The 23,485-nt window shown below is 38.8% G+C and overlaps 1 protein-coding gene across 17 annotated transcripts in view; it reads left to right on the top strand.

Annotated features, from left to right (window-relative positions):
• Positions 1-22,623, top strand: part of RBM39 (RNA binding motif protein 39) — a 32,293-nt gene extending 9,670 nt beyond the window's left edge. For 10 of the 17 annotated variants that reach the window (XM_075517165.1, XM_075517167.1, XM_075517173.1 and 7 more), the window contains 13 exons: positions 5,297-5,362; positions 5,470-5,523; positions 6,963-7,080; positions 7,703-7,855; positions 8,421-8,558; positions 10,096-10,161; positions 11,129-11,333; positions 11,538-11,615; positions 17,387-17,419; positions 18,550-18,625; positions 18,804-18,909; positions 21,445-21,523; positions 21,623-22,623. In XM_075517165.1, coding sequence (XP_075373280.1) covers positions 5,297-5,362; positions 5,470-5,523; positions 6,963-7,080; positions 7,703-7,855; positions 8,421-8,558; positions 10,096-10,161; positions 11,129-11,333; positions 11,538-11,615; positions 17,387-17,419; positions 18,550-18,625; positions 18,804-18,909; positions 21,445-21,523; positions 21,623-21,723 — 1,273 coding nt within the window. In that variant the 3' untranslated portion in view covers positions 21,724-22,623. Of the gene's footprint in view, positions 1-4,083; positions 4,397-5,296; positions 5,363-5,469; positions 5,524-6,962; positions 7,081-7,702; positions 7,856-8,420; positions 8,559-10,095; positions 10,162-11,128; positions 11,334-11,537; positions 11,616-13,266; positions 13,448-16,308; positions 17,363-17,386; positions 17,420-18,549; positions 18,626-18,803; positions 18,910-21,444; positions 21,524-21,622 lie in introns of those variants that run through there. The other 7 variants (XM_075517179.1, XM_075517178.1, XM_075517166.1 and 4 more) reach the window with 7 other exon arrangements.
• The last annotated feature ends 862 nt before the right edge of the window (positions 22,624-23,485 follow it).

Here is a 23,485-nt window from a genome sequence, read left to right as displayed (position 1 = left end):
GACTGGAAAACAAAGTTTATCACAAAATTAAAATAATGAGCAACTTTTCTACATGTCCTAACTATCTTCAGTATATGAACCTAACAGTTTAACTGTCAAAAAATAAATTGTAGTCTATGGCTTTGGTTACAGGCTCATAAAACCTTTTGCTTGTATTACTAAAAGTTTTTACTGGGTTGCTGCTCTTAAACATGTACTGCGTAAACACTTCCTGTGTTTATGCATCCAAACTGGAAGTGTTGTGTCTTAGTAATGCCCATGTGTTGCATATTTGCCCTGCTTTTTTTCAAACTTCTTTAGAGGCTGTGGAAGAATTCTTCAGTTCCGCTCAGATCTTTGGCTTGATAGAATTTCTGCTATAGGTAGTTCTTGACAGCTGTAAATAATTTCTCAAAAACCATTTTTTCTTCAGTATTTATTCTGTGTTTCTGCTATTTTGTATTCCTGCCCTCCCCTTTGCTCCACATCACCTCTTTTCCTTCAAAGAAGCAGAAAAACAGTGAGAACTGGGCTGTATGCTTGGCTTTCATTGATTACCTGAGGCTGTTGTTTGTGTCTGCTTTTGTCTGGGTCTCATCTCAACTGTTGTCAGATCTCAGAATGCAAGATCATGTGAGAAGCAGGCATTTGAAAAGGATTGGTTTTTTTAATCGCGGCATGTAACATCATCCACGATGGAGAAATCTCTCTCAAGATGTTTGAAAAGACAATGTTTACCTTCTGATAAATTGCAGGCTTGTACAGTTTTCTGCACTTGAATGGTTTTTTTTAGGTGGCTGGGTCCTAATCCAGGGAACTCATTCCTTTTAGGTACTCTTGGAACGCAGACAAAAAATGCCTGAGGTCTCAAGGTCTCATGTTGCACTGTCATCTGGGTGTTAGTGTTTTCATAATGAAAACATACTGCAACTCCTGGCTCTGCTAAGATGCAGTGGCATCCTGTGCTTCCATCAGTCCTGTGTACTTGGGGATCATAGAGCATATTGGCCCTGCTTTTACTTTGTCTCGAGTATCAGGCCTGTCAGAGCTGCTCTCTTCTTCAGCCTTGAAGATTTCAGCTGTGCACAGTTGACATGTTTTCTACAGCTCTTTGGCACCTGTAAGATTGCAGTAGCTAGTTGGGTTGTGCCAGTGCCACTGTTGTGGCTCCAGACTGCCTCATAAACAGAGGACCTTGATCAAGATCTTCAGCCTTCCGTATGTGGAGCCTGCCGGTCTTCTTGCCTCCAGTGTGGTGGCGTGTGGAGAGGATGTCCTTCATCTCATCACTTGGTTGGGAGTTGCTGCATTCTCCTAGCTGTGTTGGAGGGTTTTGTTCTTTGTTTTTCCTGTCGTCACTGGGTGGGAAGGTTCACCTGGAGAAATTTGGGAGTTTCAGTGTTCTGGTGTTCCAAAATAATTTCTTCCAAGTGGAGTTTGAAAGTATGGACATTACTACAATAACCCATGTCTGTTTTAATGTATCAAGATATGTTGTGCCAGGAAGGTAAATGATTGTGAGGGGTCTTTTTCATTGTTCTGATATTCTTCCATAGCTGCTCTGGGCAATTTCTGTGGTATTGAGACACAGTGAACAAAAAGGCAAGATAATCTAGTATCCCCTGAGGATACGAGGTTGTGCTTAGTAGTTTGGTGGTGTTGTGTTCTCTCCTTCAGTTGCTGAATTGTTGCTTTCCTTTAACCAAGTAGAATGTTAGTGTTTAAAGTAGTTTAGTGGAAGACCTGGTATAGGGCGACTATGTGCATCCCAGAGGCATTGGTACTGACTGTTATGTAGACAGCAGTTGGCTGTTTTTCCCTTGTAGGCCATGGATGATACTGTTGAAGTGATACACATGCTAATGCGATTCCAAAATTCTGTTTTTGGCTCAGAAGGTGTGAAAGAGAAGGACCTCGGAAGACATGAGGGAGAAGAACCCTTCATTTCCTGTTCAGGACTCTTGAATGCAGAGACTCACCTTTAAAAGCTGTATAACAGGTGCTGACTTTCAGGGAGGCACAAGTTTGGGAGGTGAAGCCTCCTGCATCACCAGCCTCCTTTGGATCAGATACTTTTGGATCTACCAAAAATGGTGCTTCCATATGAAGAAACCGTCTCTGTAGCAGTGCCATCAGCTCAGCGTTTCAAAAGCAACTACCAGCATGTTCTTGCTGACTGGAGAATTTGAATCTGGAATCTCACCTTGTGGGGCTGTTCAGACAGTTCTGAGTTGGTGTTAGTGCAGGCAGTGTTGTAGCTGACTGCAACTTCTAGTTCAGAATGCTTTGTGGCTGTATTTTTTTTTTTTTTTAGTTCTCATTTTTTACTCTTCTTCCTTGTGATCTTTCTTATTTGCTTTATAAAGGCCCCTTTTCAAGCTAATATCTCTAAACTGAGATGTTTTTGCTGCTGAGAGTGATGTGGAAGCATCTTTGCAGTAGTGAGAAGAGAAAGTCTAGTATAGGTAATTCTGAAGGAAAAGGAGATGAGTGTGCCACAGAGAACCTGAGGGCTTTGAATTTGTCATCTTTAAGCATGAGACAGTGTTTAAATGTTTTAAATTTTTAAAATTGGATGACTGGCTTGCATTGCTTAGTGTTCATAGGGTTTTTAATGTTGTGATTCTCACATATCTTGCCCCTTAATTGTTTTACAGTTACATTATTAGGTCTCTTAGGAGAAAGAACTTGACCAAGTATTCTTGCTTAGACATCTGTCTGACAAGTCCCAGGTACTGGTAACATAAAGTAGAAGTCACTTAGACTGTCCTGTTGCTATTATGGAAACAATAATTTGGGCAAAACTGCTGGGAAGACAGGCTTATTACATGAGGACTGAAAGTTCATCGTGGTTCTCCTGAACTTTGTTAGGCAAAGCTTGCCTTGTCAGAGACACTTTTGTTGGAGTCTTGGATATGACTGAGCAGGTGAAAGCTGATCTTTTACTGGCTGTCTTCTGACCTGACTATTGTTCTTGGGCCATATGGCATCACATAGGTTTAGGAAAACATGTACCTAGCTGTGCTTTGGCTATACACAGGACTTAGTGCGTACGGCTTATGAAGAAGGTAACCCCTAGATATAAAGATAAATTGCTTGTGACTTCCATACATGATAGCAAGAACCAGGCAACAATTAGAAAGAGTTCTTACGCAGTAGGAGGAAAGAAGAAAGTTCCCCTGAGATCTACAGCTTTACACGCAAGTCTCCTTAGAAAAACCCAAAGACATGCATCTCGTAGAATACTGTTGAAAAAGGATCTTCAGAAGGTAACTTGGGCCATCATCTTGCCTAGGCAGCTTTCTGCTCAGTCTGTTCCAGTGGTCTGTTATGGCTTTAGTTTGCTGGGGTTTTTTAACATATCTCCCATGTAGTTATGTAAATAAGATACAACTTATTTGTCAAGAGTGAAAATGGAAAAGAGATTTTTGAAGTTGTGTGGTGTTTTTTTGTTTGTTTGTTTTTGTTTTATTTGCCCCCCACCCCCCTGCCCCCAAGTTGTGCATGTATTTGAAAACTGGTATGGTGTATCTTCTCAGGTTTTTTTCATTAGGTTTAGACATACACTTAAAACATTTCTTTCACTGTTTCCTTAAAAACTCATGGTCTTGATTATTGACCATTTAGTTGGTCTGCATGTTAATATTCTGGAGTCACTGTAATTGGTTTGTCTTAATGCATTGGAATTGAAATGGAGAACACAATGTTCTACGTCAGGAGCTGTGAAGATGCAAGGCAATCCCATCTCTGATAAGAAGCCATCCTCTGGAATTAGTACCAACATTTCCAGGTGCAGCTTTTGGCATTACGTGTCATAGACATTGGAGAACATGAATAGATGCTCTCAGCAGTCATTTGTCTGAACTTGAGTAGGAAATGGAGTAATTTATCGTAGGCAAAAAAAAGTCTGTTTTTGATCAGTAGTGATCTCATCTTCACATGTGCCTGTTTTTTATGTCTTATTTTCTCTTAATAAGTAGTTATTTTCTCTTAAGTAGTTTCTAAATGGTCTTTTTTTCTTTATTTTTTTTTCCAGTGTTATACAGGGCCATATTTCCCTTGCTTTAACCTGGCCAGCATGGTTTTGGATCTTGGCCCACTACTTCCACCTGTGTCATGACATGTTTAAAAATGGGCATCCTCCTCCTTGTTGTGGATGCTGAGTTTAACTATAAGCATTACTGCTCCACTGAGTAGCAAGAAGACATTTATCAGACAAATTGGTTGGCTAAATGGATTTAGTGAAAGCCTACTTAATGTCTTCAGACTGCCGTGTCTTTCAGGGTGTTTTCACATCAATTTATAGCCACAGCAGAAAGAATCAATTCTGTGCAGATGGAAAGACAAACCCCCTAGCATTCAGTCTGTGCAGCAGTGCCTCTGCCGTTCGGTGGATATACAGGAAGAACGTTAACAGGTGTTGTTCTTTGCCTTGTATCTACAAGGAGATCAAGTTCAGGGAGAACATGATAGGATGAATCTTACTAGTCATGTCACAGTCTGTTACCCTGTGCCACAATAACTAGCAAGAGGACTGTCCTTAACATGGAAGCAATGGGCAGATTGCCATTTGTTCTAACAGCCTCTATGAAGCCTGGAGAACTAAAATTAGATTCAGCCAAGAGATTGGATTCCTTCTGTGGTGACGACATGTCTATATAAGGTTAACTGCTGGCTTAAATAGTTCTGTGTTTTGATGTCCATTAAGAACTTTACTTAAAGGAAGCTGCATTTACATATTTGTAGCACTTTTAAGTGGCTAGAGCTGAGGCAACTTTAGTGACTGTGTCCCTTGCGGATGTCTGCAGGGAGCTACTTTGGTTTCCACTTGCACCTTAAATTTCATGAAACTTTTAAAATGTTACACTTCAGCAAATCATCCTGCCAGCACCACTTTGCTCAAAACTCTGAGGCCGAGTTCCAGGCCATTAAGGTACTGCTTTGCAGTCATCAGTAGGTAGAATATGCATGTGGACAAAAAAACATGTAAAGAAGATTACAACAGTAACTGTAGCTCAGAATATTTTGCACGGGCAAGTGTGCCATGTCTGGCTGAATCATGATTCAGTTCTTCCTTGGAGTCCTGCATATTCTGGGATTTTGTGATGCAGATGAAACTGAGCAGGGAGCATATTCTGTGCCTTACGGTTTGGAGTGCTGCACGTAGCTTATGCATGCTATGGGTGCTGCTAATGGAAAATGTTTACAAGTTCAGGTGCAAGGGTGGGTGAGCACTTGCAATGTAATGCGAGTACAGACAGGAAATCTTGAATTCAGGTACTCTGGTGAGTAATGTCTGTCTTTGCTTTTGCCGTAGTTCTGGTCCAAAATTCAACAGTGCCATCAGAGGGAAGATTGGTCTGCCTCACAGCATCAAATTAAGGTTTCTGAGTTTTCTCTACTTTTTATTGTGTCATTAATAGGTTTTGTTTAAAATCAGACTGGTATATTTGAAGGTTTTCTTATAATCTTGTTGATCTCTCTTTATAGCAGACGACGCTCCAGAAGCAAAAGTCCCTTCAGAAAAGACAAGAGCCCTGTTAGGTAGGAATTTTTACACGTTTGGGTTTGGTTGTGGGTTTGGTGGTTTTTTTTCCCCCAATTGAAGTTGGAAAATTAATGGTGAAATAACGCATGACTTGTGAGTATAAACTGGAGACCAAGTATGCTGGAATTCATTCAGAAAGCCCGTGAGAGGAGAGCATTGAAAAATATTGCGTTCTCCCCATGTCATAAACTACCTCTTCCCCTCAATAACAGTGTACAATTGTAAATAATGTCAGTTTGCAAAACATGTCTTGCTTTGCTTTTTGTCTTTCTGCATTCTCAAATCTTTTCCCGGTTGTGATTTAAATTAGCTAGCTTTTCTGCTAAATCTTACTTAATAATCTTAACTATGGAGTGGAAAAGTACTGTACAAATGCATCTTTTTCCTATTCAGAATGTATTTATATTGTTTGTAGAGAAGCCAGGTACCTTTTGAAATCCAGGAGGTGCTTATCCATTCTTAGGCTTCTTGTTTAGGGAATTGGATTGAGATAGCTGCTGATGAGATTATTCTCTAAATTAATGCAGTTAAATTTAACCAATCTTGCTTTGTTGTTTTAATTTAGCAAACTCTTACTGAGATAATTCAGTTTAAATTTATTCTTGTGTATTCTCAGTGATTTTTAAAATATTTATAAAAACATAAATACATATTACATGACTGGAAACTCAGTCCAGGATCCAGCATGCTAATTCTGCCCTGTATTTAAGTGCAGGTCAGATTTTCTTAGATTTGAAGCTTTAACACCTTAGAAGTGGTGCATCTAATTTCAGCTAGTGATCAATATTGAAATAAAATTAATCTAGTGCTTCTGGTGTCAATGATGAGAGTAATTATTCACTATTCATACTTTTTTATGGGTTAACAAGCTGAAACTATAAAATGAGGACTGGGAATTCCATTTGTATAGATGTTAGTATTGTTTATGCAGTGGCTGTAGTGATTCCAAAGTGACTGGGTTTTAGTTTGCAAAGATTTAGAAGATTTTAGTTTGCAAAGCCACAAAAAAAAGTTTGTACTACTTGTCTGAGAGTTCAGACAGCTAGTCTCTGCTAATTAATCCTGTTTTCCTTTGTTTTCCTGTCCTTTCATCTCATCTTTTTGACTGCAAGCTCCCTACTGGTACTGTTACCTGTTCTCGACAGTAGCAAAGTGGCACCTCTGTTTAGTTGGGGCTTCTGTACTTAAAATACAATTTTCCAGTCATGTTTAATGCTTACAGTTGAAACAGGATGTTTAGTCATGTTCAAGAAGTAAAATTATTATATTAATATTAGGTGTTCCCTTCAGTTCTTGACCCTGTCTTTTTTTAATACAGCAGGCATTTTTTTCCCCATCAGACTTTGAAGTACTGATTATTTAAAGTTTCATGCATGGTCCAGAGATGAGTTATCTTAATTCAGATTATTTTTTAACTGAACTTTCCTCTTTCCAGAGAACCTATTGATAACCTTACCCCTGAAGAGAGGGATGCTCGAACAGTATTCTGCATGCAGCTGGCTGCAAGAATTCGACCGAGAGACCTGGAAGAATTTTTCTCTACAGTAGGGAAGGTAATTAATAGGAAGGTTAAAACGATGCTGAATACTTCCTCAAGCTGTCGTAGCACAGGATTGATACTCTGCAGAATTGTAAGCAAGTGGCTTTCTGGAGCTTCCTATACAGGTGAAAGGGGGGATGAATGACAACCGACTAATTCTTAAAGTCTCTGAACATGAAAATGTAAATTATCAGGAGTTCGTTGTTCAGCATGTGATGTGATGCAAAACATGGCAATGCAATTCTGATTCAAACAACTTCATTTTTCAGAAGTTTGTCTTTTGCAGATAGGTCTGCCAGTTGTAGTGTAATTTAAAAATTAGCTTAACTTTTCATTTTGAAAACCTTTTTGTTCCATCAGCTGTAAGGTTCTGGCTTAAAGCATTACAGTGCTGCAAGTATTCTATTGCCCCTGCTCCTGTAGCATACTACGTTTGACTTTGAATGGCACCTTTTAATGCTAGCTTGCCTCTGGGATATGTTTGTTAAGACAGCTTTATGCTACTCTAGATTTGCAGCATAATTACAAAGCCATTGGCTTGGCAAATAATTGTCTTGTTATTAATACCTTTCTGAGAAATGGACTGCGTTAGTTTTTTTTCCTTTATCAACAGCATTTCTATACTTGCCTTTCAGGTTCGTGATGTGCGAATGATTTCAGATAGAAATTCCAGGCGTTCAAAGGGAATTGCTTATGTAGAGTTTGTTGATGTTAGTTCAGTGCCTCTGGCAATAGGACTAACTGGACAGAGAGTCTTGGGTGTACCAATCATAGTACAAGCATCACAGGTAAGGAGTTGTAAACCTTGTTTTTATTCATGTTGAGTGATGCCTCTTTTGCTGGAAAACTTACTGTTTAAAAACCTGGTTAGTGTTGAACGTTTGGAAAACCTTAACAAGAATGATTATTTAAGCTCATTATAAATGGACTTTTCCCCATAGTTGACATGCAAATTAAAGCAATTCAAAGTGATATAAATGTGTTTTGAAAATACAAATGTTAAGAAAGTAGTAATAATGAAACTGTGTAATAGTGTTACAGGATTGTGGTATATATTATGTCTGCTTTCCAGCTTGTGTAAAAAGTAAAGTGTTAATTTACTAGATACAAGTCAGAATTCTGCGTGAAGCTGTTCAATTTGAAGGCTCTTGGAAGCTGTCTCTCTCTACTTAGTCGTGGTCTTGGATTTTGTAGATTTTAAGTTAAAGTCCGATGGATAGTGTGCAGATTATAGAACAGCTTGTATTTTTTTGTGAATCTGCTAGTTTTAATCTGGCAGATGTATACTGCTTATGTTACAGTTTTTTATTAAATTCTTACAGAAGGTGAGTTTTTCTTTTTTCCTTTTCTCAGGCAGAGAAAAACAGAGCAGCAGCAATGGCAAATAATCTGCAGAAGGGCAGTGCTGGTCCTATGAGGCTCTATGTGGGATCATTACACTTCAACATAACTGAAGATATGCTTCGAGGAATTTTTGAGCCGTTTGGCAGGGTAAATTTTAATTTGGCATGTTGTGTTATGGTAGTTTATCTGAAAAACCTAGATTAGTTGTAGAGCACTCACAGTTTCTGGAAATAGTTGAGCTTCACACCTGCAAAACATCCACAAGGCTTTAGATACATAGTTAGTATTGGAGAACAAATGAGAACCTTGATTTGTGATGTGGTCCAGTGACTTTTGAATGGCAGACCTTATGAAGGAAAGCTGAGAATTCAGTGAGTACCTAAAATTGCAAAACAAAACAAAAAACCAAACAGACAATCCCTGTGTTATATCCTGCTTCAGCAGCTTGTAAATCTCTCCCGCCCCTGATTGTGAATGGGTCCCCATTTGACAGGTTAATCAGGTCTGAGTTCTGTTCACTGTGAATGTAGTAGTTTTCATCTGTTTCTGAGGATTTTTGCTTAAGGTTTAGGTCATGTTACTACCATGAACTTAGTGGTGTGTCCTGTACAGCTCTGACACAGGCCCCTTTTCACTCCTGATTATTAGGCCCCAGTTTGTGGCATGGTAATATGTTTTTGTAGAGAGAGTTATGGAAGTGAGCAGATCAAATCTGAAGTTTCCAGTGGAGTCATAATAAATAGTAGCCCTACTGTGCTAACTAAGGTATCATGGGTATATCTTTATTAGATAGGGAAAAAGTAATATACTTAATATGCTGCTTAATGGGAAAAAAAAAGTTAAATCCATTGGTGTTTTTTCATACTATCTTTGGATATTAACCCTGCCTCATACATACTGTAACAGTGCTTTACAAATGCTTTATTCAGATTCAGTATGTGTATCCCTTTAATTCTGCTGTGCAAAAGCCTGGAGAATTGCAGCAATTTATTAAATTTTAATCCATGTGGCTGTTTTTGTTTTCTTTTCTCTCAAGGTCTGGTAGTAGGATGAATGTAGCTTAGGAGGCTTACATGTAGAGTTGTGAAGGTTTTTCCTTCTCCTGATTCCATATGCTCCAGTCTTAAACTCAGTTCTTCCTCTTACTTCTGTGTTGCTGTCTCTTCCCAACACTGTTTTGTGGCTTGTGGATGACTTACTAGTATGTTTTAAATTCAGTAACTGTAAACTTCTAGGAGTTCCCATATGCCAATAATTTAAAATATGCACCTTTTTCTTAAAGCCCCTGGTCAAAGTCATGCAAACGGCTTTTCTTACCTTGTAAAATGGAGTTTCTCAGCATATGAGATGCCATGACTATAATGTTTCAGTTAGGATTTGATGATGTCTGCATGCTCGTTGTCTGATAGAATGTTGCATCAGGACCAAGCCTCTGCCTGTAGTTGGACTCAAAGGATAAATTGTACATCACCCGTATGTTTACCTGCTTCTGTTTTAATATCAAAGTACTTATCTAGCTGCCTGTACACTAATTTTGACTTGAGGAAGGAATGAGGAACTAATTTAAAAAAAAAAGTTTCATATTTATTGAAATATGTGGCAGGACTGTATTCAGGTTTTGTTTTGATATCTTGTGGCTTGTTTCAAAATGTCCGATAATAAGTAGCTTTATTCTTATTTTTAGATTGAAAGCATTCAGCTGATGATGGATAGTGAAACTGGACGCTCAAAAGGATATGGATTTATTACGGTATGACTAGAATTGCCAGACTTCTTAGACAATTTCTGAGTGTAACCTTCCCATGTAGTAGTACAGCTTACTTGGCAATCTGTTAAGTCTAATCTTAGAATTGTCATGTTGCAGGACATGCAACAATGGCCTTTTTCTTTGTTTCTGCCAGTTCTCTGTGAGTATTGTGGTTGAACAATGCACATGTTTAGAATGGAATAGTATACTTCGTGATCAGTGCCTGGTGATCAGTGCTGTCTTCTGCAGGCAAAGATACAAGACTGGCATTTCCACAGTGCTGTGAAAATGATTGAATTTGAGCTTTTTAGGGGAGATAAAATTTTAGAGGCTAAAACTTTCAGTTGAAGACATCTTTCCTATTTATGCTCAGATACATAACTTTGTGAACTTGGGTTTCCTGACTGACCTGGCAATTTGTCGTGGGATAAAAAGTCTCGTCTGGGACCTCTGGCACTTGGAGACAAATGAAACCAAACTAACTATATAGCTAATATTTGACGGTTTTGACACTGACAAAATATTTTGTGTATTTAATTTGACATTACACAGCATAAAGCAGAAAATCTGTTAGGAATAGCCAGTAAATGCATGGCAGTTGTAAGGTTACAAAGGAAGTGACTGTCATTCTTGGAAAGTCTTGAAAGAGAACCACAGCCATGACTTTTGTTGATTGCAATATCTAGATGCTCTAGCTTCAACAATAATGTATATTTAAATATATTTATATAAATTTTATAAATTTATAAATATAAATTTTATATTTAAATATATTCTTATCTAAATCTGAGAAAGTAAATATTCAAACATGTGCATGTTTGGTTTAAATGGAAAATACGGAGCTCATTTAAGTTAGCTTATCTTACATAAATGTGAGAAACACTAATTTAACTGTGGATATTACGTACAGTAGAAGCGTTGCTGAATCCTGTAGGCACTATTACTGAATCTATATTTTTCCAATCTACAGTTCTCAGACTCTGAGTGTGCCAAAAAGGCCTTGGAACAACTCAATGGATTTGAGCTGGCTGGTAGGCCCATGAAAGTTGGACATGTAACTGAGCGCACAGATGCTTCCAGTGCTAGTTCGTTTTTGGACAGTGATGAGTTGGAACGGACTGGAATTGACTTGGGAACAACTGGTCGCCTTCAGTTGATGGCAAGACTTGCAGAAGGTATGTGTGTTGGTTAACAGGAAGTGTGTTAAAATACAGAATTTTGCAGAATTTGAATTAATACACCCCACAGAATATTATGCTAAATGCAAGGAATGGTATTTTTAAACTTCTGACAACAGTAAGATTTCTGATACTTTTGTTACTGCATCCCTAACTGAGTGAAAAGTGGTTGCTACAAGGTATGTTCATATTCTGTTCTAGGTACTGGTTTGCAGATTCCTCCGGCTGCACAGCAGGCTCTGCAGATGAGTGGATCTTTGGCATTTGGAGCTGTGGCAGGTAAGAAATGATGACCTATTTATTTTTCAAAAATACTTTATGCTTTATAATTTTGAGACAAGAGGTACTTAACTACATTTTGTGATCTTTTAAAATGAGAACATAAGTATTACAGCATGTTTTACAAACTGCAAAACGTTGCAAATCTGTGGGCAAATAAACAGTGACAGTATATGACAGCTTTGGGTGTGATTCACTTTGCATTATTTTTGGCAAGTCTGTTGCAGTTCCCTTAATTCATCCCAAGCCTTCACCTCTTTATCTTTACTATTCCCGGTACTAATGGGGACTTTTTATGTTCTGCTGCAGTGTAAATGTTGACTGTTAAAAATGTCAGGCTCATAATTGGAAGGGGGTTGACCCTTATGAAAAAACAGAGCTGTACCAGGGGCAAGAAGGTTATTAGGACTTTATGGGGGACGTGGCAACTAAGACTACAGTATTGTTAGGTTTATACAGTGTATGTCCTGGTGAGGAAGGACACCTGTATGTCAGGGAATTTGTGTGTTGCTTGGAATTGGCTATAGTTTGTGTGTAGGTAGGTCTGCAAGTAGGTATGTTGGAAGTGTTACTGAGACTTATTTTGTTGTGAGAGGGAATGAGGCTGAGGATATGATTGCTGCTGCTAGTTCATAGCTGGCCTACACAGCAATCTGTTCAAGAGGGCTTCAGAACTAGAGCAATGAGTAACCTCCCACAGGAGACTAGGAGTGGAGTTTCTTCTTCTTGTTATTTTTTTATTAATACAAGAACAAAGGGCATGACACTGTCATAGCAGTAGAAAAGACTTGAATGTCACAAATAACTAGATGCTGGAATGTGTGAGAAGTGTCAGGAAATAACAAAGAATAGGTGGCATTGTTTTGTTTGTCTTCCAGCAGAGTTTGTGACAGAAGTGATTCAGACTTAAGATATACCTGAATCATGTTACTGAAGTTCAGGTGCAGTTTTGAGAAGAGTGTACTTATGAAACTGTAGACAGTTGCTAAAAGAATGTAACAGAGTCTTTCTGTAGATATACACTTGGAAGGAAAAGGAACTGCCTAGTGAAAGAAGAATGTGGGTTGAGGAATAAGGTTTTTTCTATTTGAGAAGAAAAAGATGAAAAAGACAGTGGCAAAGAAAAAGTGTATCTAGTCCAGAAAGAGAAGGAAAGGTAAACAACACTAAAATTAGATCACCTCTAGTGTAGGTGATACAGTGGTGTGACAGTCTTGCTTGGAAACAGGTGTAGTCAATGAGAAATGAGAGAAATATTTTTAAAAAACACCAATCCTTTCCCCATCCCCATATTTGAAACAAACAAGCCAAAGAAATCCAAACTCCTCAAATCAGGAACATGGCCAAAAATACCTCACACAGCTGAACTGTTAGGAGAGCATGGAATCAGTATGAGACAATGTGGCTGTGGAGGAATAAATGATAAGGCTGAATGCAGGTTTTTGAAGAATGTGCATGTCTAGTAACTGTAGAAATAAAAGTGGTAGGAGTAGCATTGTTTATTCCACTTGTATTGTACAAAAGGAGTAATGCAGACATGTGCAACTTAAGTAACTTTGGAAAAAGATAAAGCTTTTTAGTACCATAGAGTCATGAGCTATCCCCAAAGTGAGATTTGGTTATGGATTAAAGATCTCTTTACTCTTGTTAGAGAAAATTACTACCAGGAATTATGTCATTATGGGAGACTTTAACTTCCCTGATACAGATTGGAGAAGAATTGCTAGTAATAATGGTGGGGCCCAGATATTCCTGGATGTGATAGCCGACAAATTTCTTCATCAAACACTCACTGACTCATGAAGAGGGGATGCTATTTTAAACTCAATTTGGTAAGTAATGAAGATGTTATGGATGAGAATAGAAATGACCATTGACTTGAGGGATCATGAGTTGCTCAAGTTTAAATGGAAGGATAAACAAAACAGGTCTGTAACTAAGGCTTCTGATTTCAAAAGTGGTGGTTGAAGAAACAAGGCAATGAAGTCATCTGGTCTAAGCAACTTGGGTGTTTGAACAGGCAGGATGTAAAAAGCTTCTTCAGTTCCAAATTGCTAATGCTATATTGGATCTGTATTCCACAGAAAGAAGAAACAGTCCTGTTAGAAATGGGCTCCACACCGAACTGGGTGATTAACTACCTCAAAAGAAATAAGGAATAAGCACAGAGCCTGTGAGGAATAGGAAAAAGGACTAATAATAAAACTATTTTTAGTTTGGGAAATAGATAAAATGAGAATTACCTGCCAACAGTCAGATTGAGTTAGACCTTGTAAAAGACATGAAAGCATAGATGAAGATTTACCAACTCTTGAAGAGAACAAAAAGGAAGCGGGGCTGAGGTTGAATGAAGAAATACTCCCAAGATGTTTCAAAAGAATCTCATTGCCTCACTTTGTAGTGGGAGCACTGGTCATAAAGTTTGGAATTTGAGGAAGGTAAGCTAGGAATATGGATTAAAAAAAAAAGAAAATTATTCACAGGGTAGAAGCAAAGCTAAAAGTAAGAGCTGAATGTACTCAGTTCAGAGTAGTAAGAAAACGCCCATCAAATTAGTGAGGGAATAGGTACATGATATATGAGGTTTGATATTTGATATTGTCAATAAATATTTTAAGTCGTGATACAATATATAGCTGGAACATCTAATTCTAAATTACCTACACTTGGAAGGAAGGAAGAACAACATATTCTGGCCGGTTTCCAGTCCTGTTACTCTGACTTCACTTCTCTCCTTCAAAGGTCATACTAAAGATGGGTGAACTGGAGAATATTATTAAAATATAGCATACTTTGAGAAACTGCATTTAAAGACTAACACTCTTTGATAAAACTGACTTTCCTAGACAGAGGAGCAGTAGTAGAACTCTTCTCTCTGAACTTCTGATTTGTGTTGTTTGGAAGTTATTAAACTAGAGAAGTGGGTAGTACAGGAAGTACAAGATGTATAAAGAAGCTGGCTCAAAGAAAGGGGTTTTTTTTAGGTGAAAGCTGGGAAGGTTAGAGGCTGTTGTTGAAGCCAGAGTTCAGGTGTTGGGTGATCTTGTTTAGTATTTACATCAATAATAATGGTCAGCAAGAGTAGGAGTGAGGTGAGTAAATACAGAGGTGCTGTCAATAAGGGATTCTTGGGGTGTTGTACATTGTTCACCTGCTAAGGATTGAAATACATTCTAGATAGATAACCTGGGAGCTTAGCAGTGAAAGATGGCCAAGGAGGAGGAAAATATCTAAATACTCCAGTTTATCAGTGAGTGAATATGAACTGTCAGTGTGATGCATTTTTGAAAGAGCAACTGTGTTCCTAGAGGTAGCATACTTGAGCATCTGAGATGTAACATACACACTTGTGAACAATTCTGGCCACCCATGTTCAAGATGGTTGAATCAAACTAAAATAGGGAAGCTAAAGAATTAGTTTTACAGGAGGTGTGAGAACTTGGACATTACTCCCATGGAGAAAATTCCAGCAGGAAAAAGAATTGAAGCTAAACAGTTGTAGCTGTGTACTTTCTGTTCTCCAGTAAATTCTGTCTGAAAACCTGAAACTTGAAATAACCATGAGGCTATAGAACATTCTTCTAATGCTTTGTGGGACAAAATATTCCTTTTGGGAAGGAACTATCTGTTTATGAAAAAGATTGAGGTAGTTGCTGCAATAGAGGGATGAATAAGTGTTGTCATCCAGGACCTCTATTTGATCTGCTGTTCTGTTCTAAGTAATTACTTAGAAAACTGGGGAATACTTGGCAGGCTTTAGTTTGTTTAAAGCTAGCTGTGTTTCAAAATAAACATGCAACTTCATTTTGGTTTAAGACACAAAATGCTTTGATAGATATTTCTGTATTTTTGCTTTCTGTCTACTAAGCATGTACTTAGTCATGCTAAACTTGCTACTCTTACACAGAACACACTGAAAAAGTTACTTTGATCTTAACTTGACAGACGTATTAATTTTAGTTTCCACATATTATTTAAAACTGCATGTAGGGAAGAAGAAAAGTTGACAGTGAAGAGTGACAATGAATTTCTAAATTCTGAGTGAATTTAGAAGTGAGAGGACAGGACCGTTCTTCAATCATGAGCAACAAGAAAATTCAGTTAGTTGAAAGTTTTGGTAGATGGGGGTTATGTTTCAGAGGTGGTAGATAATTAACCAATGAAACTTGTTGCCACAAGATACTGTTAGCTGACCTTCCTGTGGTTAGAACAGATTTGACTCTCGGCCCTAGACAGGATTTGAACTGCTGATCTGTGTAGATTTGCCACATTTGGTTCAGGTGGGCTCGAGCATTTGTCTGTAGAGCCCCAGGCTGACCGACATTTGGTGAGTTCAGCTGTACATGATGTGTATGTGCAATTGTATCAGAATTGCAGAGGGAGAAGTCTCTGTCCTCATCTAACTAGAGTGAGTTAGGAGATTTGGGGTTTTACTATTTTTTTTTAAATGCATTTGTTTACAAAAAAGTTTGGGTAGTAAATAACTAGGTAATTAGTTATAGATTTGGCCAAATCCGTGCAGTTTCTGCAGAGAATACAGGCTAAGACAGTCTTCCCCATTACGGTATTTCTCACTCTATGGAGCTGAGGATTTCTTTGTGTTCAGATCCAGATGGAAAACATGCTAAATGTAGCCAATAATTGTTATAGCTCAGCCTTCAGAGCTTGCTCTTTCCATCTCTTTATTTTTCAGTATGGTTCCCAGTATGTGTTCTTCTGTGGAAGTCACTTGGGAAGGCACTTGAGGAAGACTTGTCTTTGGTGCTCTCACTGCCTAATACTTAGAGCGAAAAAAAATGACTCCTGTTGATCCCCCAGTGTTGTGGAGGAGGGTTTATTAGAAAGGAAAAAAAGTATGTTGATACCTGATACCTCCAGGTATTTCCAAGTACACGTGGAAGCTTGCTTGGGGTCCATCACTTCACATCAATTCACTTCTAAACCAGTGAATTAAGATGACAGATAACTGTAGTATGCTAACTCCTTGTGTTTGTGTGAATTAAATTGGAACATAAGTGAAGAGGCTTATGCTTACATTTCTTGCATTATGAAGTTTTCTGTTGGTTTAAAGATATCGAGTATTGGGGTCATATACTTGGAAATTGTTAGAAAGTCTGCATTTGTCTATTCCCATTACTTCAAATTGGGACAACTACATGTTATTAAATAAGTAATTAGTGTTTTCTTGGCAAATTAAATGTTCTGAATACTTGAAAATATCTTGAATTTGAAAAATACCAAAGTAACTTGTGTCATTATGACACTTATATGGAATGGTAACAGGTGAAATACCACCCTATTCTACTTGAAATTAAATTTCATAGCTGCTTTCAGAATGTCACATTTGGATAACTGTGCTTAAATGCTTTCTGTTAGTAAAGATGTCAAACTTCTAATGCCTGTAAGAATTGCTGTAATTATTTTCTCATGGAACAAAATATGTCTTGCAAAGAGTTCAAGCACAGCAAAGGCAAGGTGGAAATGATACATTGAATTAAAGGACATGGTGATGTCTCTCCTTTTAAGGTATTGTTTCTCTTTGAAATACGCTTACCTTTGTGGTCATGGAATCTCTATCAAGTACAAAATATTCCAGCTGAGAAGCTGAAATTAGTGAAACTACTCACAACTAGAGAGGAACAGTGAGAGTGGGTTGAGGTACTTGAACAAGCTCTTAACCGCAAAAATACAAGTTAAACAACCTGGCTGGCAGGTAAAGATACAACAATGCTAGCAAGCATACTAATTAACTTCTGTATATTTTTCTTTAGATTTGCAAACGAGACTATCTCAGCAGAATGAAGGTAAACTAGCATTTGATGTAACTTGTCACCAGTAGGTTTTGTTGTGGATGTCTGTAAGTGAAATGCTTCTGGTGTAGAGTTTGCCAACAGCCTGAGAAATTGTATTGTATTAGCATCTGTAGGAATCATACTATGTAGTGATTATTGACTGAAAATAACAGAATGTATGTTAAACACTTTGCCTTTTATTTGTGTAGCGTTCCCTCAGTGTTGGTAACATTCCCCAGCCATATGTTAGTCCTAGAAAATGTGTGGGTTCGTATTTCTTGTTCGTGGGTTTAGGTGTGGTTGGGTGTGGGTTTTTTTTCCTGCCTTAGAGGCAGGGACTGGAAGGGTCATTTGAGAATCAGGAGGCTGGGGTTACTATCCCTGGATTAATCATCATCTTACTCTGACTGTGCAACCCTTAATGTCTGTGTATGTAGAGAGAAGGTGGCCATTATTTCAGCTAAAAGGGCAGCCTACAGGACGGTGCTTATCTTTAATAAGATGTACTGTGATGAGCAACAATAAATGAGAAGTAATAATTTCATAGTTACTGGGGAAGAGTATAGATCTATTCTGCAGTTAAAATGTTTATAATTTTAGTTGTCATATTTCCTACGTTATGTGTTTCCAAGGGACAAAAGTACAGCTATACTTTTTTGAAGGATAATTCAACGTGCTTAAAACACATGTTGAGAGTTCTAAAAGATGTCTGTCACTTCCTATGAAGTCAGATGGGGTGGTGCCACTCCATCCAGAGCTGCTGCTTGGCTTCCATGAGGAGAAAAAAATTAAAAGTGCTCTGGCATACAACTCAGGCAGAATTTTTAGATGCATGTATCTGCATTTAAATGTTTAAATTGAAAATCTGCCAAAAATCAATGTACAGAGTTATCTTTTCACTTTTCAGCTTCAACGGTAGTTCATCTGTGCTATTTTCTGTATCGATCAATTTAAAATTTCCCTATCATAGATAGTGTCTAGTTACGAGTTTTGCTTTCCTGCCTTCAATTTTTGGCTTAGTTAGAACTGTTGCTGCTATTGCTGAATGTTGGGATTTTAAAGGATAGGTAGAAGATACTCATTTAAATTGGAGCCATGCATAGTGGGTTCTTAGATTTGTTACTTTTTTTCCATTACAACAGTTCTGGCTGCAGCTGCTTCTGTACAACCACTTGCAACACAGTGCTTCCAGCTTTCCAACATGTTTAATCCTCAAACGTAAGTGATTTTATCATTGTCTGTTTGTTTGGCATTTGTTGATGACTTTAACATCTGAGAAGGGAATCAGTGTTGCAGAGTTGTGGGGTTTTTTTTTTTTTTTTATGGGTTTTGGGGTGGATTTTGTCTGAGTGATAACAATTCCATCTCTGCCCTGTTCTTCCTCCACCCCCTACAGTGAAGAAGAAGCTGGCTGGGATACAGAAATTAAAGATGATGTGATTGAGGAATGTAACAAACACGGAGGAGTTATCCACATCTATGTAGACAAAAACTCAGCTCAGGTATGCCTGGTTCCAAGGAGATGCTGAGCAGGTTTTAGGAGTTTTGTTGCTTTGTAGTGTATAGAGAGAGCATTACAAATACTGTTTGGGGTTGTTGGGTTTTTTTTTTTCCTAAACTGAACCTACATGTCTTGAAGTTACTTTGCAGTTTTTGCAGAGTGTAGGTGGTTCCCTCCTGTTTTGAGTCATTGTGTGTAACTTGAATGCACGTATGAGAGCAGTGTTGTGGTGCTGTAGTCTGCTCTTACAGATTTACAGAGCTGAAGTTACTGTGGAAATACAGGCTGAAGAGTAGTGACCTCTTTAATTTTAAAAGCATTTGACTTTTCCCTTGAGCTGTGCATTTCCCAAAAGCCAGGGACTTCCAGTTTCTTCTGTTTCTGCAGAATACAGGCTTTAGCACAAAGGAGACCCTGCTCCAGCAGACTTGAGATGTGCAGTTAAATGTGTGCCTAATCCCATGCTTGGAAACAATTGTGTTCACTGGTAATGTTGAAGTCTTGCAGTGGGCAGTAGGAGTGCCTAGAGTTGTAACAGGGAGGAGAAGAAAAAGTGCGAGGCTGAAATCTACACTACTGTCTCTGTCAGTATTGCTTAGATGGGATTGTCTTGCCCTGGTAATGCACTTGGCACTCACAAACCTTTGTTATTGTGCTGCTTCTACAGACGACTCTTGTCACCCGAAACCCTTTCACATGGATTATTGAGATGTTAGATTAGAGATGGTGCTGCAGTCTAGTACATAAAACAATATGCAATCTTTCCTAGCATTTTGTAATCTTCAAGATCACTGCTGTGTTTGACTACTGGGCTTATGGGAGGTAGAAACATTTCCCACAGTATATTAGTCTATTACTATCTTAGAGAAAACAAAGTGTCCTTTGATAGATGGACACCCCCCCCCCCCCCCCCAACCAACAACAACAAAAACCCCACACAAACCCCCAACAAACCACCACCCCCAAAAACACAACCTCAGCATACCTCACATAGGTTCTGAGTGCATAGAGCTGCCAGTCTGGTTCACATTAGCAAGTGGATTTAAAAGAAAAAATTCCAGCTGCTGTATCATGAGTTAGCTGTTTGTTACATGAAATCCATTTTGTCACAGTAGCACAGTGATGACCTAGATATAAAATACCCACTGATACTTAAAAATACTGTATTTGAACATAAGTTTCCACTGTGCCGTTCTGTTTTCCAGGCTTAGATTCTGGTCACATTCTCTTTTAAGTGTTTTCATCTCCCATCTTTTTAGGGCTCTTTCCCAGACAGCCAGACTTCCCAGGCTAAGGGCTGTCAGTAATCAGCCATGAAGATGTCATTTGTTGTGGGTGAAAAGATTGCAGTCCCAACTGAACACGTGGTCTCATGTACCACACCAATCTACACTGTGGTGTGTTAAGGAAAATGAGCTTTATGTTGCTGTATCTCATTTCAAGGTTTAAGCAGCTTGGATGACTGTGCAGGGGGAGGCTGAGAACAGAACTCTGTGTGTTAATTGCTTAGTGCCTTAAACGTCAGCCCTTGATCTCAAGTTTCCCCCCTGAGAATGAATGAGTTAGATCACAGTGGGAAGAGTTAGTACAGGCTGGCAAAGGCTGCTAAAGGGAAGGCTGGGTTCTGTTTCTTAGTACATTCTTTTCCTGTAAAATCTGTTTCAACTAGAATCTGATCTGGTTCAAGAATTACTGGTAGTCTATTTTTAAGCAGGCAGCCAGACAAATGCCTACACATTACTGGGGGTGTCTGTATGTCTTGCAGTTGTTGAATGTGAATATTGCAGTACTCTGGATTAGGCTGATTTAGTGCTTAATTTGCAGATGGAAAACTTCAGGTATCTCTGGCAAAGTTAAAAGAGCAGTCTGTCATTCATGTTAGATATCGTCTTAGGCTCTTCTTGCCCTGCTGTGATGGGTTTTTTCCCTTCGTCTCAGTCCTTCTTCAAGTAAAGACAGACAAATGCTGAAGTTCATGTAGGAGAATTTTTACAGTACCAGTCTTCCTTGAAGTGCTGGACATCATTCTTGCTGCAGGAAATGGGGAGTGCTTAATCCCTTTGAAAACCAGACTGTGAAGGTGCATATCTAGTTAAGCATTTGTGGCTGAAGTTGGTGATTTACAGAACTTGATGGCTCATGTGCAGTAGAGGTAGCTGAACTCCTTGTGCTTTTCTGTTTTGCATGACATGTAATCAGGAACCATGAGATACTTGCTCATGATAACCCTTCAAGGGAGTAAGCAGTCCATTCCTTGTTGATTTCAGATCAAGCTTGCATTTGGTCTGTCTTGCAAAAATCCTATTTAGAAAAGTTTCATGCTAAGGTAACTTACAGTATGGTAATGCACGTCAGTAAAAAAACCTGCCCACTGCTCTATTTTCTCATGCTCATTCTGCCTTATCGGTTGACACCAGCAGGAACATAGCAAGGCAGGTTTGCCTCCGTCACAACCATGTGAAGGAAGTGTCTTGAGGATAGACGATGGGGGATGTTTCTCAAGCTTCTAACAGACTGTCACACCTCTGTATTGCAGGGCAACGTGTATGTCAAATGTCCTTCAATTGCTGCTGCCATTGCAGCTGTAAATGCATTGCATGGGAGGTGGTTTGCAGGTGAGTGGATTTCACTTAGAGATCTACATTTATTTGTTAATTACAGAAATGACCAAATACTGATTTTTTTTTTTAATTTTTTTTTAATCTTCTGATTAGGTAAAATGATTACAGCAGCGTATGTACCTCTTCCAACGTACCATAGCCTGTTCCCAGATTCTATGACTGCAACCCAGCTACTGGTTCCTGTTCGACGATGAAGATGGATTTAGTCAGTTTTGTACATAGTTATTTTTTGGAGGAAGATTGAGTTATCTTTTATTTAGATAAAACTAAAGGAGAGGATTTAATGTCATTTTGTGTACACTTCCTGCTACCTTTAAAAATAAAATGAAGTAAGCAGAAATGCAGTGTGTTCATTCTCCTTAACTAGCATTTCCACTGTATACAAAGCTGTTGACTTCTTGTTCTGCCTTGTAATTCTTGTACATTTACTAAGGTGATCTGTAGGAACTGAGAAGTAGCTCATAGAAAACAAGTTCTCTGTAAAAGGCAGATGGGACATAATGACATTTTTTAATGTTTCACAAGCCTTTCTTTTAATGCAGCAATTGCATTTTACATTTCACTAAACGTAGGTGATCTGCTAAAGGTTAATATCAGAGATAGACTTTATGAAGGGACATATTTAGTGTTTTGTATAAATGGAAAATTCAAAAGGCTACTGAAAGCTGACTCTGGACAGCCACTCAGCTTGCTTTGTGCTGAATAATTGGTAAGAATAGAAGGATTGAAGGGTTTTATTTCTTGATGGTAACTTTTGATTAATGTATCTGTAAAAGTTTCTTTGTAAATACTGTGTGAGGTGTGTCTAAGTTTCCAAACAAAACGATCTCTGCATTTCCAGATACGTTTCTGTGTATGCAGTGGCACAGTTGAAGGATTTCAGCCGAGTCTGAAAATCGGTAGGAAATACAGAAACATGTTTTGTTCTGGTTGCATATAATCTTTGCTCTTTTTAAGCTCTGTGAGCTCTGAAATATATTTTTGGGTTACTTCAGTGTGTTTGACAAGACAGCTTGATATTTCTATCAAACAAAGACTTTCATATTGCAACAATCTTTGTAAGAACCACTCAAATAAAATTCTCTTAAAAAGGCCTTTATGAAGCTTTATTTCTCTGCTCTCCTAATGTGACTTAAGCAGTGTGTGCTGAAGACTGGAGGTGAGTGATAGATGCTTTGAAGTGGTAGACATGCAGAATACCAGTCCTCCAGGAGAAAATGCAGGAGCTGGTTCCTGCTGTTTTGAACCCTCCGTGTACTGCAGCTGTAGCTGTTAAGGGCCTGTGGGTTTTCTCACTGCGCAGCAGTGGGCAGCTCTAGCCCTTTCTCAGGCCTGCTGCAGATTCATTCCAGAGATAACTTCCCCCTGCCCCCTCTGACCCTGTCTTTCACAAATGGTGAACTGTGGGGATGTAGGAGTAATTTGTTGGCTTTTAGTCTGGTTTCTGTTGGGAAGCCTGTCCAAGTGGATTGCCCTTTCCCAGTCCCCTGTCACTTTTAACCACTGGCTAATAAAAGCTGTCTGACAAAGGTGTAGAGAGTATGTTCCACCCAGGTGGGTGAAAATGGGCTGGGCAGGGATGCCGGCAGTGCTCTGAGATGGAAGGTGGTGGTGACGTGGTCTCCAGCCTCTCAGGTGCTGCCATTCAGGGTGTATGTAGCTGTGGCTAAGCTGCAGTATGGCAAGAGACTCTCTTCAGCAATCCAGGAGGGAGCCACAGGAGGAAATGACACTGGGCATCTGGAGGTAGTATGAAGGCAATGTGGGGAGGAGCCAGGAATATACTAGAGGAGGGTGTCTTAAGAGTATGTGACACAGCTGAAGAAAGCCAAGCAAAGCTGCTCTCTAGTTTTGCTTGACCTTATTTTTTTAGTTGCCAGTATTAAATCCACCAGTGTCAGCTGGAGTAAAACTTGAGCTGTTCCAGAGCAGCTGTGTTGCTTGACTTGGTTGTTG

This window comes from Mycteria americana, chromosome 14 (assembly GCF_035582795.1).
Source record: "Mycteria americana isolate JAX WOST 10 ecotype Jacksonville Zoo and Gardens chromosome 14, USCA_MyAme_1.0, whole genome shotgun sequence".
Lineage (NCBI taxonomy): Eukaryota > Metazoa > Chordata > Aves > Ciconiiformes > Ciconiidae > Mycteria > Mycteria americana.
This window is presented reverse-complemented; position numbering and strand designations above follow the sequence as displayed.